Source organism: Salvelinus sp. IW2-2015, linkage group LG17, assembly GCF_002910315.2.
Source record: "Salvelinus sp. IW2-2015 linkage group LG17, ASM291031v2, whole genome shotgun sequence".
In the NCBI taxonomy this organism is placed as follows: domain Eukaryota; kingdom Metazoa; phylum Chordata; class Actinopteri; order Salmoniformes; family Salmonidae; genus Salvelinus; species Salvelinus sp. IW2-2015.
The window spans coordinates 31889371-31902698 of record NC_036857.1 but is presented as its reverse complement, the minus strand read 5'-3'; the positions used below and the strand labels follow the sequence as shown (position 1 = coordinate 31902698).

The window sequence follows — 13328 nt, the reverse complement described above, 5'->3', positions numbered from 1 at the left end:
CACTGCCCTATCCCATCTGGACAAAAGGAATACCTATGTAAGAATGCTMTTCATTGACTATAGCTCAGCATTCAACACCATAGTACCCTCCAAGCCCTGTGCAGTTGGGTCCTGGACTTCCTGACGGGCCGCCCCCAGGTGGTGAAGGTAGGAAACAACATCTCCACTTCGCTTGCTCAGCCCCCTCCTCTGTACGCKGTGTTCACCCATGACTGCGTGGCCATGCACGCCTCCAACTCAATCAAGTTTGCAGAGGACACAACAGTAGTAGGCTTGATTACCAACAATGACGAGACAGCCTACAGGGAGGAGGTGAGGGCACTCAGAGTGCGAGGCTCTCCAGATGGTGGTGCGGTCCGCACAACGCATCACCAGGGGCAAACTGCCAGCCCTCCAGGACACCTACAGCACCCGATGTCACAGGAAGGCCAAAAAGATKATCAAGGACAACATCCACCCAAGCTACTGCCTGTTCACCCCGCTACCATCCAGAAGGCGAGGTCAGTACAGGTGCATCAAGGCTAACACAGAGAGGCTGCTGCCTACATACTTGAAATCATTGGCCACTTTAATAAATGGATCACTAGTCACTTTAATGCCACTTTAATAATGTTTACATATCTTGCGTTACTCATCTCATATGTATATACGTATTTTATAACATCTGTTGCATCTTGCCTATGCCTCTCTGTCAATGCTCATCCATATATTTACATGTACGCTACCGTTCGAAAGTTTGGGGTCACTTAGAAATGTCCTTGTTTTTGAAAGAAAAGCAATTAAAATAACATCAAATTGATCAGAAATACAGTGTAGACATTGTTAATGTTGTAAATGACTATTGTAGCTGGAAAAGACAMATTTTTTTAATGGAATATCTACGTAGGCGTACAGAGGCCCATTATCAGCAACCATAACTCCTGTGTTCCAACGGCACGTTGTATTAGCTAATCCAAGTTTATAATTTTAAAAGGCTAATTGATCATTAGAAAACCTTTTTGCTATTTTTTTTAGCACAGCTAAAAACTGTTCTGCTGATTTAAAGAAGAAATAAAACTGGCCTTCTTTAGACTAGTCGAGTATCTAGAGCATCAGCATTTGTGGGTCGATTACAGGCTCAAAATGGCCAGAAACAAAGACCTTTCTTCTGAAACTCATCAGTCTATTCTTGTTCTGTGAAATGAAGGCTATTCCATGTGAGAAATTGCCAAGAAACTGAAGATCTTGTACAAAAAAGCCATATCTCAGACTGGCCCTTGAATGAGTAGGTTGAATGAATAGGTGTGTCCAAACTTTTGACTAGTACTGTACGTGATTAATACATGCATAAAATAGCTAAGATCGTTTAAAAACGTTCTTTAGGTCTCTCTGCTATCTTGGAAAAAGGACCCATAAGTAAATATTTCACTGTTAGTCTACACCTGTCGTTTACAAAACATGTGACAAATAAAATTGTATTTGTTTCTCTCTTTTGTGCTCGCTCTCTCTTCATTCGTCCCTGTGAGTTTGCAGAAAAAAAGATGATCAAAAAGATAAGATGATCACGATAGCAGAGCAAGATAACATCCAGGGACAAAAAAACAACATTTCAATTGTTCACCAGTTACTCTTGAAAATAAAACTATTTCATGTCACAAGACAGGGCTGGTCGATTCGTTCAAAAGCAGTAACTGGAATTCCCAGATAAGATCAAAGTGCAGGTGATTTTGGTGCAGTCCAGAGGCTGCATTGCAGAGGTGTGGAATATCCCTGAACCGTACGTGTGGGATTTCAGTGGCTTGTGCATATCTTTACATTCAGATTGAATTCCTTGCACATCCTCAACCTTGACTGTAAGGCCCAGACTACCCATTATTGAGTAGAAACGCTAGTTCACCGTTACAGCAGGATGGCTTACTACTTTTCTCCCCTCAAAGGTTGTGTGTAGATGAGGGATTGCTGCAATCCACTGTATGTGTTGTTTTGGGGGCATATCAGCGTGTTTAGCTAATAGTCCACTACAAAAACAATACTTTTTGAGGCTTGTCCTAAAATGTTTTTTAATCAAAAGCACATTTCCACAGTAGTTTTGGCTATCTGATGTATTACAYTCGTGAGGCTGGACCTTGGCACTCATGCGTAACTCTCATAACAGTTKTGTAGGACACAGAAACGGTTGTATATGTCTTCCAAATGGAGGCAGTGTCTAAGCTATAGGGTGTTGGTCTTCCTCTGAACAATGGGCATCTTTGGTGAGACAGATCTGTGGCATACTGCCCACATTGAGACCCTGTCTGTGTGGCTGTCAGACTAGCAGGACAGGAGAGAGGCAGCCTTTGCTCCAACCTCCGCTCCACTGCTCTTAGTCCTCCCTTGCTCTATTCACATGCTAATGTAACCCCAGTACACGCCACCAAGCCACTGATCCTAGATCAGCTGCTGTGTCCATCTCCGGTCCACTGTCCCCAATCAGAGCACTTCAGATCACCCGAGGGGGATGTCTGTACTGGTCAATTCCAAGGAAACGGAATTACACTTTAAAATGTATGCCAAACAAAACKTTGATTTTGAAGTTGAACAAACCATACACCTTCATGCAAAATGATTACTTTGAACAATMTCCATAGAAGGTTTACAAAGACTAATTTAGTGGAAGAACTGTGCAGATGCAAACTTTGGTAAGGGTACCTCAGGAGTTATGCGACCACGTTTTCCCAAAACTGCCAAATAACTGCTCCGAAATAAGAATAAAATCTGTCTGCAGAAATAATTGGGTGTCAGCTATGACATGGCACCTCTTTTGGTMATTGAACTACAGTAAAGTGAAGTGGATTTACATCCGGTAATGGAATTACAGTAACGGAATTWKATCAAGGGTCCCTGATCTGTACTATACAGAKAAACATCATTATTGAATGTCATTTAACTCTTGTTTTACAAGTTTGGACATCACAGCACAGCAGAGTAGAGTACAGTACAGTAAAGTAGAGTATAGTTCAGTACATTAGAGTACAGTACAATATACTCTACTCTACAGTGGAGGTCSGTGGTGTTTAAGATTAGGGAGGATTATACATTTATGAGCATAGGCTTATTTCTATTACAGTATATTGGATGACTGTCATTCATATTCCATTCACCCAGTTCAATGTAACATCGATAGGCTTAGACTGCTACATGATACCCTATACCCTATATCATAAGGTCGCTACAACCTAGCCTATGAATCAAAGTTTATAATGTAGGTGCAAATGTTGAGAGACAAATTGGAGTAGTCAGGATGACACCCTGTGACACATTCAATACCACCTTGCACACTCTTGCCTACCTCTAGCGGATCTAGGYTGTAATCATTAGTATTTCTGGAAACGTGTTTGCTGGAATGTGTCACTAGACACAGCTTAAGTACACACACACACGGAAGTAAGTCYTCTCTCATTTGACATAAAAAAAAAKCTATCAATGTTCCCAGAKCATCCAGGGAAACTKATGTGCTAGCTTGGGTGCTTTTAAATTCATGATGGGGAGTGTGCCAGTGCAAATATTAGATATCAGACCTAAAATGATTATTATTAATTATTAATCTTGCTGTGGTACTGTGACACTCTGCAGTGGGGGATGGTGGGGGAACCCATATGAGGGAGGGTGACAATTAAACTTGCCAGGGGGAAGGCTTCTAGTGCCTCTCTAGTGCCCCTCTCTCTCGCTCTCTCACACACATACACTGTAGTGGGGTCAGGTGGCCCTGGTACTACTCAGACAGAGGAAATGGAGCATTGACGAAAAGAGAAGGAAACCACTTCAACTGACCATGACCTTGAATCATTTAAAAACACACAATCATGTGTATGACGGGGTGTTAAGGTGTGTTTGTGTGTGTTTGTGTGCCCATGTGTGTGTGTAATGTGTATACTGCACGCACACAAGTGTGTGTATGTAATGTGTGTGTACTGTATACAGGAAACCACTTTGCCACTGTATCTGCTGGAGATTTTCATTGCAAAGCCAGCCTGACAGCTTTAATCCAGTCAAGCTGGGTTATTAAACATCTTTCAAAATACACCACTTTCTATCTGTCTGCTTGTATTTCAAAATGCTTCAGATATATGTGAAACATTGACATTTGAAGGTAAATCAATTCCAATTTCATAAATTGTGTCTTCTAATGTAAGATTTGAAGCAATCTGTTAAACTCAGCAACCTACTGGAACATTTTCTGCAGATATGTCAAACAAATGTATGATATGAACTCTGCTCCATAGGAAGGGAAAAATTATTCTTCTATGTTCTTTTCAATATCCTGGATTACCCTCAGATCCCAAAGCAGGTGTTAGTCATTGCATCTGTTTCCTGTATTTTATCCCTCGCTTAGATGAACAGAAGAGGGGATTGGTAGAATGGGATGGGGGATGGGAAGAGAGGGATAAAAGTGAGTGTCACGCCCTGACCGTAGAGAGCTTTTTATGTCTCTATTTTGGTTTGGTCAGGGTGTGATTTGGGTGGGCATTCTATGTTAATTTTCTATGTTTTGTATTTCTTTGTGTTTGGCTGGGTGTGGTTCTCAATCAGAGGCAGCTGTCTATCGTTGTCTCTGATTGAGAACCATACTTAGGTAGCTTTTCCCCACAGGGTTTTTGTGGGTAGTTAATTTCTGTTTAGTGTTTTCACCTTACAGCACTGTTTTGGTTATTCTCTTGTTTATTTTTGTTATAGTGTTCAGTTTGAATAAAACAAGCATGAACACTTACCACGCTGCGCTTTGGTCCGATGATTCCTCTTCTTCAGACGACGAATACCGTGACAGTGAGAGAGAAAGGGAGAGAGCAGGGGCTTGTCCAGTACAACATTGTCATGGAACTTTCAGATAGAAATGTATRGTGTAGAACAGACATGCCTCTCTCATGCTTCTCTGCCATGCAGGTCAATATCTTATGTAACTTTATTGTAGAAATGATTATTTAATTAGCATAAGGAATGATGTCAGCTTTACACGATACATTTCTATTTAACACATTCACTATACTGACTATATTGGTAATGTAAGCTTCTAGTCTTGCTCACTCAGCCAATAACACATGAGATCCAGAAGACCGTGACACTGACACATTAACACTGCAGGACAATAACCAGCCACACCAGACTGAGCCTCAGCGTAAGTCAGGAGAAAGCCAACATTTTCATTTGGGAAACGCTGACTATGCAACGTGCTTTGTTGTACCCCCACACATATACTTTTCTTCTTCTTCTTCAAGAAATGTTTTCCTTTCTGCAGTGCAAGAGTTTCATCCACTATGAGAGAGAGAGCAAGACACACCATTCACAGATTCTCTCACCAACAGATTTGTTCTGGATGTTTCCCTTAATGTCAAAGAAAAACAAAACCTTGCTAAATCTCACGATGGAAAAGTACTGAAAAGAGTTGAGCAACTCCGCTGCATTTTACTTCTATTGTACAGGAGCCCTACTTCTCTCTCCCCGTGGTTTCCCTGGACTTGGTACAGTCCATTTAAAAAGGTGTCCTTTCGGRAGTCAGCTGCAGGGAGGACATTTCAGAGGGAGAAGCCTGCTCTCTCTTACTCAGACACACACAAACATAGACACCCCCGCCCCCTCTCTCGCTCTCATTCTGTTCCAGAACTCTCTCTCACACATAGTCACACACAGTTACACTCACACATACACATCACATTGGATAACAGTTACACACCACATTTCCCCTGAGCCAGATGCTACTTTGAGGAAAAGGACAACCTGCTGCGGAAGGATTTTACCTGCTGTTTCTTTCTTAAGAAAGGAGTATAAAAACAGGAATAAAAACTAACACACGAGACAGTTTCAGTTTGTTCCTGGACATGGTCAACATGACACCAGCATGACACCCTCCTGTTTGGATTCCCTCCTCAGGCCAAAATCCTGAAAATGATGGATGAGAACAAGCAGCTGGCTCAGAGGATCAACGGGGCCAGCCAGTCGGCCAGCCAGGAGGTGACCAACCTGCGATCGGAGCTTGGGGCCACCGACCGGGAGCGTGACCCCTTCATGGAGAATCACGACCCGCAGCACAACCACCACCACAGTAAGAGAGACAGACCCAGAGAGAGTGTGTGAGAGAGAAACTCAGTGTGTYTGTAACTGTCTTATGTGTTGTGAGAGCACTTACCATGACGCATGGGTACGCGTGTGTCTGTGTGTATGTGAGTGTGCGTGCTAAATGTTAAAACCTGTGCAAAGCTTTACCTCACAGTTTGAGAGAGTATGTGTCTGTGCCTTTGAGGAATTATGTGCGTGTGTTTGTGTATGTGTGTTGTGTTTGAGGGAGAAAGAAGCTCCAAATAAGATGGATCAGAGGAGAGGGGGTGATCCATCCCTTGTTTTATGTCCAATTTCACCCCCCTCTGTGTTTCAGCAAGTCCCCTCACTGTTTGCGTTTGAAGAACACTTTGAGGGTGCACTTTAAAGGGGAAGTGGAGGAGAGGAGGGTGGGGGGAGAGTGATTGAGTGAGTAACCCCCCCCCCTTACTCATACTCTTCACTTTCTCTTCTGGCATTCTGGCTGGTTCAATACTTTCCCCTTCTTTTGTTAGGGTTGCTGTAGGTTACTGTTTCCAAGCACTGTTTAAATGGCTGCCCACGCTGCAGAATGTGTGTGTTTGTTTGTGTGTGTGCGTGCTTGTCTGTGGTGTGATTTCCCTACCTTGGCTTTGTTTTACAGTCCAGTTGACATGTGGCTGAAACAAAAGCATGTGACCTGACCTGTTCACCGCACGTGCTACCTGTCCCAGACCTGCTGTTTTCAACTCTCTAGAGACAGCAGGAGCGGTAGAGATACTCTTAATGAGAGTATCTCATTGAAAACCCAACTGACATTTACTCCTGAGGTGCTGACTTGTTGCACCCTCGACAACTACTGTGATTATTATTATTTGRCATTTATGAACATTTGAACATCTTGGCCATGTTCTGTTATAATCTCCACCCGGCACAGCCAGAAGAGYACTGGCCATCCCTCATAGCCTGGTTCCTCTCTAGGTTTCTTCCTAGGTTTTGGCCTATCTATCGAGTTTTTCCTAGCCACCGTGCTTCTACATCTGCATAGCTTGCTGTTTGGGGTTTTAGGCTGGGTTTCTGTACAGCACTTTGAGATATCAGCTGATGTAAGAAGGGCTATATAAATACATTTGATTTGATGTGGGTGCGTTGCTATGTCCCCTCCACCCCTGTAAAACAAACACACACATGAAGCCTCTGATCACACACTAGTGGCATGTGCAAGCATGCATGCACATGCACGCACGCACACGCAATCACGCACGCACACACACATACACACCTGCTGTTTCCTTGCCTGGAAGCAGTGTGTGTGTGTGTGTGTGTGTGTGTGTGTGTGTGTGTGTGTGTGTGTGTGTGTGTGTGTGTGTGTGTGTGTGTGTGTGTGTGTGTGTGTGTGTGTGTGTGTGTGTGTGTGTGTGTGTGTGTGAGAAAGGTACCTCTGCTAGGTACTAGAAGCATTCCGCCGGGCAAGTTTAAATGTCACCCTCCCTCATAGGGCCTTCACCATTGAAGGGTCGTTCCATGAAATTAAAAGCCTGTTATATAAACTGAAGTGCCCTTTAATATAGACCACGTGGAGAATTAAATATTTCTGATTTAGATTTTTATATGAATAACAATGCTAAAATTCAGCATTTTGACATGTCCCTCCGTCAACCCTGTGTCACTTCTAAGATTTTAACCCACTTAATCCCAAACMTTCTCCAAGCTTCACCATCATTTWTTTCATGTGATTAGTAATTAATTTACACCTGTCCCTCATGTTAAAGTAAACCCTGTTATGTGAACTGAACTCTCATTTCAAKACAGTGAAACTATTCCTTTCAAATTATTTTTTAAATAAATAACATTGAACATCTAATAGTCAAATCATAGAGTAAAAGCAGGTGAGCTAGTTCTACTCTTTTGGGCCATTTTCTGGTGTTTTGTGGTGAAAAAGTGAGRGGGTCAGTTATAGATAGACAGGATAGAAAGGTTTTAACAATTTCATTATTTTGGGGGGTGAAGCTTGCATTTAATTGCCAATCCCTGTTGCACACAACAAGCTTCCATTCCCCCTGTCACAAGGGATTTATGGCTGATTTAAGAAGAAATCATCAACCCTGTTACGGTGTGTCCCTGTTACTTTATTTGACACTTCGGCATAGTCATTTTTATCTTGACATGGGAAAACCTGTTTTTTTGAAGTTGAACATGTGCTTTTTATAACAGAATGTTACAATTAGGTGAAATCAAACGTTTTTTGGGGGACCAAGTTATACRTGTTACACTCCAAAGCCACTGAATTGGTGGAACGACTGCTCACCTGAGAGACCACAAGCATGCCCACTTATCAAAGCATAATATGACAACTGGTATTTTKCTCATAATTAAACCATACCTTATGTCATTTCTGTCAAGGATGTTAAATCTTGTATAGCTGTTACAAATGTCTCCACGTGCAGGACAATTGAATGGTTTTAGTTCATTTGATTGAGGATTACTGTTGGAGGAGGCCGTAGTATTTATTGTGTACATGTACTGGTGTTTCGTGGTCTTACCTCTTCCCTTGCCCAGTCTTGTTCTCCTTCCCTCTTCCCACACTCCTCTCTTTCCAGCCTGAGCTAGGAGCCTTGGTTGGTGAGGTGTGAAAAAGAACAGGGCCAMGGGTTGTAATTCATCACTAGTTGTTGCAGAGGGGAAGAGAGTGTGTCGGAGAGGTCGTGGGTTCACTGTGCAACCCGCCGTACCAGGTCCTGGGGGAACYCTGCAGACCTGGGACTGGGAGAGCAGTGCCAACCCTGTTAGCAGGCTAGCGCCTGGGGATCCACTACTGTACACTGCCCAAAAATGTTGAGCCCCCACCAATTCCATACACATACAGTATCATACAAATGTGGATATTTTATAATAAGTGTAGTGATATATGTAGGCTAATGAACCTAGTTTGAAACAAGGATTCACATGTGTTTAAGAGGTGTACTGTATGTAGATATGAACAGACATGCCCGCACCCTCTCACACATGCACACACGCAAAACAGCCTTGTACCTCATGTACCTCCTGTTCCTCCCATGTGAGGCTGCCTCCCTCAAAACTTCCTTGGACTAATTCGGGTCGGATGCCTGGCTGCTTAATGCCTGGAAAAGCTGAGCAGTCACAAACTTCTGCATAGGACTATGGAAGCTGCGCAGCCGTGCACGCTCGCAGTTCAGAGGGAATGTTGGTTACATAATATGCTACGCTTTTGTAACTGTACGTACAAATCCATATCTTTGACACTGGTAAATTAGAGACAAGTAGGCTAAATCAAGAAACCTTTTATTTTGTCTAGTTTTTATGAATTATGAAGTTGGAGAATTGTGCATTTTTCAAACACCTGAAATAGCTTTTTTCCTGCAATTTAGAGCCATTATCATTATGCCTAATTCTATGTAAAAAAATATATATATTTTTTTCTGCATAGGTTATATAAGCATACAGTTGAAGTCGGAAGTTTACATACACTTAGGATGGAGTCAATAATAATCGTTTTCCAACCACTCCACAAATTTCTTGTTAACAAACTAGAGTTTTGGCAAGTCGGTTAGGACATCTACTTTGTGCATGACACAAATCATTTTTCCAACAATTGTTTACAGACAGATTATTTAACTTATATTTCACTGTAACACAATTCCAATGGGTCAGAAGTTTACATACACTAAATTGACTGTGCCTTTAAACAGCTTGGAAAATTCCAGAAAATTATGTCATGGCTTTAGGAGCTTCTGATATGCTAATTGACATAATTTGAGTCAATGGAGGTGTACCTGTGGATGTATTTCAAGGCCTACCTTCAAACTCAGTGCCTCTTTGCTTGAAATCATGGGGAAATCAAAAGAAATCAGCCAAGACCTCAGAAAAAAAATGGTAGACCTCCACAAGTCTCACTCATCCTTAGGAGCAATTTCCAAATGCCTGAAGGTACCACGTTCATCTGTACAAACAATAGTATGCAAGTATAAACACCATGGACCATGCAGCCGTCATACCGCTCAGGAAGGAGACACGTTCTGTCTCCTAGAGATGAACGACCTTTGGTGCGAAAAGTGCAYATCAATCCTAGAACAACAGCAAAGGACCTTGTGAAGATGCTTGAGGAAACAGGTACAAATGTATCTATATCCACAGTAAAACAAGTCCTATATCGACATAATTTGAATGGCCGCTCAGCAAGGAAGAAGCCACTGCTCCAGAACCGCCATAAAAAAAGCCAGACTACAGTTTGTAACTGCACATGGGGACAAAGATMATACTTTTTGGAGAAATGTCCTCTGGTCTGATGAAACAAAAATAMAACTGTTTGGGCATAATGACCATCGTTATGTTTGGAGGAAAAAGGGGGAGGCTTGCAAGCCGAAGAACACCATCCCAACTGTGAAGCACGAGGTTGGCAGCATCATGTTGTGGGGGTGCTTGCTGCAGGAGGGACTGGTGCACTTCTCAAAATAGATGGCATCACGAGGCAGGAAAATTATGTGGATATATTGAAACTACATCTCAAGACATCAGTCAGGAAGTTAAAGCTTGGTCACAAATGGGTCTTCCAAATGACAATGACCCCAAGCATACTTCCAAAGTTGTGGCATAATGGCTTAAGGACAACAAAGTCAAGTTATTGGAGTGGCCATCACAAAGCCCTGATCTCAATCCTATAGAACATTTGTGGGCAGACTGAAAAAGCGTGTGCGAGCTAGGAGGCATACAAACCTGATTCAGTTACACCAGCTTTGTCAGGAGGAATGGGTCAAAATTCACCCAACTTATTGTGGTAAGCTTGTGGAAGGCTACTCAAAACCTTTGACCCAAGTTAAACAATTTAAAGGTAATGCTATCAAATACTAATTGAGTGTATGTAAACTTCTGACCCACTGGGAATGTGATGAAAGACATAAAAGCTGAAATAAATCATTCTCTTAACTATTATTCTGACATTTCACATTCTTAAAATAAAGTGTTGATCCTAACTGACCTAAGACAGGGAATTTTTACTAGGATTAAATGTCAGAAATTGTGAAAAACTGTGTTTAAATGTATTTGGCTAAGGTGCATGTAAACGTCCGACTTCAACTGTACTTCTTTGCTTGTTCACTTGTCATTTTAATGAGGGTGTCATTCTGACTGTTGTAAATCACACAGCTCAATTTACTGCACTAACATGCCTAGGCATTATTTTATGCATATCTAAGCATACCTCTTGAGCCATTTCTATCTTTCTGTCTGTTTTTCTTTTTTTTTAAGAAACTAAATATGCTTCTCTGCATATTTGCTGAAATCTGGGTAAAATATTGAAATGAATGTGAGTCTTAAAAAGTACATATAGTAATTCCTTGCTTTGCTATAATTTAGAATTCTTGCCAGCTAAGATAGTTAGCTACTCTAACTTGATTGCCTGAAATGGCTTGGAAGCTAGTTATGAGTTTGGTAAATTTCTAGTTGGCTAGTAWTACAGAGYAACAACAAAACATGTTGGTTCTATTTATTAATCAAGAAGGAAMCAATAGGCTACATKGCTTGATCAAATMAATTTACAAACATACCTCCTGSGAATCATGCCCATCACCAGCGGCTAAAATCAAATTAAAATGCWGTGTGTGTCACTCAACACACTCTCTCCTCCTCCACTGACGACAGTGTCTGCACYCACTAGAGTATCTKGCGTCCTGCCTAGCATACAGTAMCTTTGCTCCGTGGCGCACCTTGGAAGGAACCACTTGGTAGYGTCCAGTCAGTTTGCCCCCTCTGCAAAATACAGCTGAGATATTTTTATATTTAATTATGATCAAGAGTGGGCTTAAACATGAAGTTTAGTAATTCATTTAATGTCTGCATTTAAAAAAAAAAAGGATCAATCTGAAGGGGCACAAGGACATGTGCCCCCTATGACCATGATGCCTCTGATCACACACACGTGGCACGTGCAAGTGTGCGGGCGCACACACACACACACACAGAAAAACACATTGTCCCACCAGAGAGAATAAAGTAAACGTGAGTGCCCATATTTGGGCATCTGGCCAGGACATCCTGGCGGGAAGTTATCACGTGCTCTAGGGAGTGCCAATATAGGGGCATCCTGTCTGGACATCCTGTTCCTGTTCTCACGGCACACGCCAATATGGTTATATTAACATATTGTGTACGTTAATGAGGCACAGAGGTCTCCAGAGTGTGTCGATTGGTTTCACCCTCTGTCCTTCAGCTGTCTGATGTAACAGCTAATGACTCTCTCCTATAGTCCTGGACAGATGGCCTGTGCGCCTATGCTTGGTAATCAGTAACGTTGCACATACCAGTGCCATTAACTGCAACTACCTAGCAAGGGCTTGTCATGCCGAACCAGGGAGGGAGGGGGGAGAAAGAGAAAAGCCCTGTACTAGAACAATTCTATGATGGGATTTGCTCTCACATTTCCTACCACCAAGCGAAAAGTCCCTTTATTTCCTGGAAAAAGTCGCTTCAAGAAGGATGGCACTGCTAGGCGATGCGATCAGTCAATGGAACAAGTTTTTCCCAAGCATTTGTATGGCACTACTATGGTTCTAATACTGTATACTCGGCTAAATTACTGAGAACAAATCATTAAAACCCTCATTAATTTAATGAAAGGATTAATTAGGAGTGAAAAATTGCTCTGATTAAAACAACAACCTTAAAACAATATTCTTAGACTGCCTCCATTTTAAGATATTTGCCCAAGCTCTTCAACTATGATCACCGATTTGAAAGGTCTTGATACTGCATAGGTGTAAGTAGGCTGTATATATGTTGGCAACCTTTCTGGTTCTTCCACCTATCAATGATCAGGAATTTATTAAGGACACAAGGAAAGGGGACAAGGAAAGAGGACAGGGTGTTATTTGGGGCTATATCAGGACAAACCAATTGAAGCTTATTACCTACAGGAATCCACTCATAGCCAAGATAATAGGTTTTACTGAAATAATGGGCGAGATGGCAAGTAAAGAGAAGTGTGTGGCAGCCAAACCCCCAGTGTTTCAAAAAAAAGATGTGATGTGYGTGTGTGTGTGTCTGCTGCAGGGTCTGGGATATTGTCGCCACAGCAATTATTCAAGATGTCATTTTCTTCTGTTCCTTTTAAATTTCTAGTGGCAGTCACTGAACAGATGTGATTTCTGCCTATGTCCTTCTGCTAATGTACACTCTTAGCAAAAAAGGTGCTACCTAGAACCTTAAAGGGTTCTTCYTCTGTCCCCGTAGGAGAACCCTTTGAAGAACGCTTTTTGTGTGTGGATTGAGCCCTTTGGATGACTTCG

General features: G+C 42.1%; 1 protein-coding gene across 1 annotated transcript in view; it reads left to right on the top strand.

Moving 5' to 3' along the window:
* Window positions 1-5465: 5465 nt before the first annotated feature.
* Window positions 5466-13328, top strand: part of LOC111976386 (kazrin-A-like) — an 82964-nt gene continuing 75101 nt past the window's right edge. Inside the window, exon 1 of the mRNA XM_024005186.2 lies at window positions 5466-6055. Coding sequence (XP_023860954.1) covers window positions 5899-6055 — 157 coding nt within the window. The 5' untranslated portion in view covers window positions 5466-5898. The remainder of the gene's footprint in view (window positions 6056-13328) is intronic.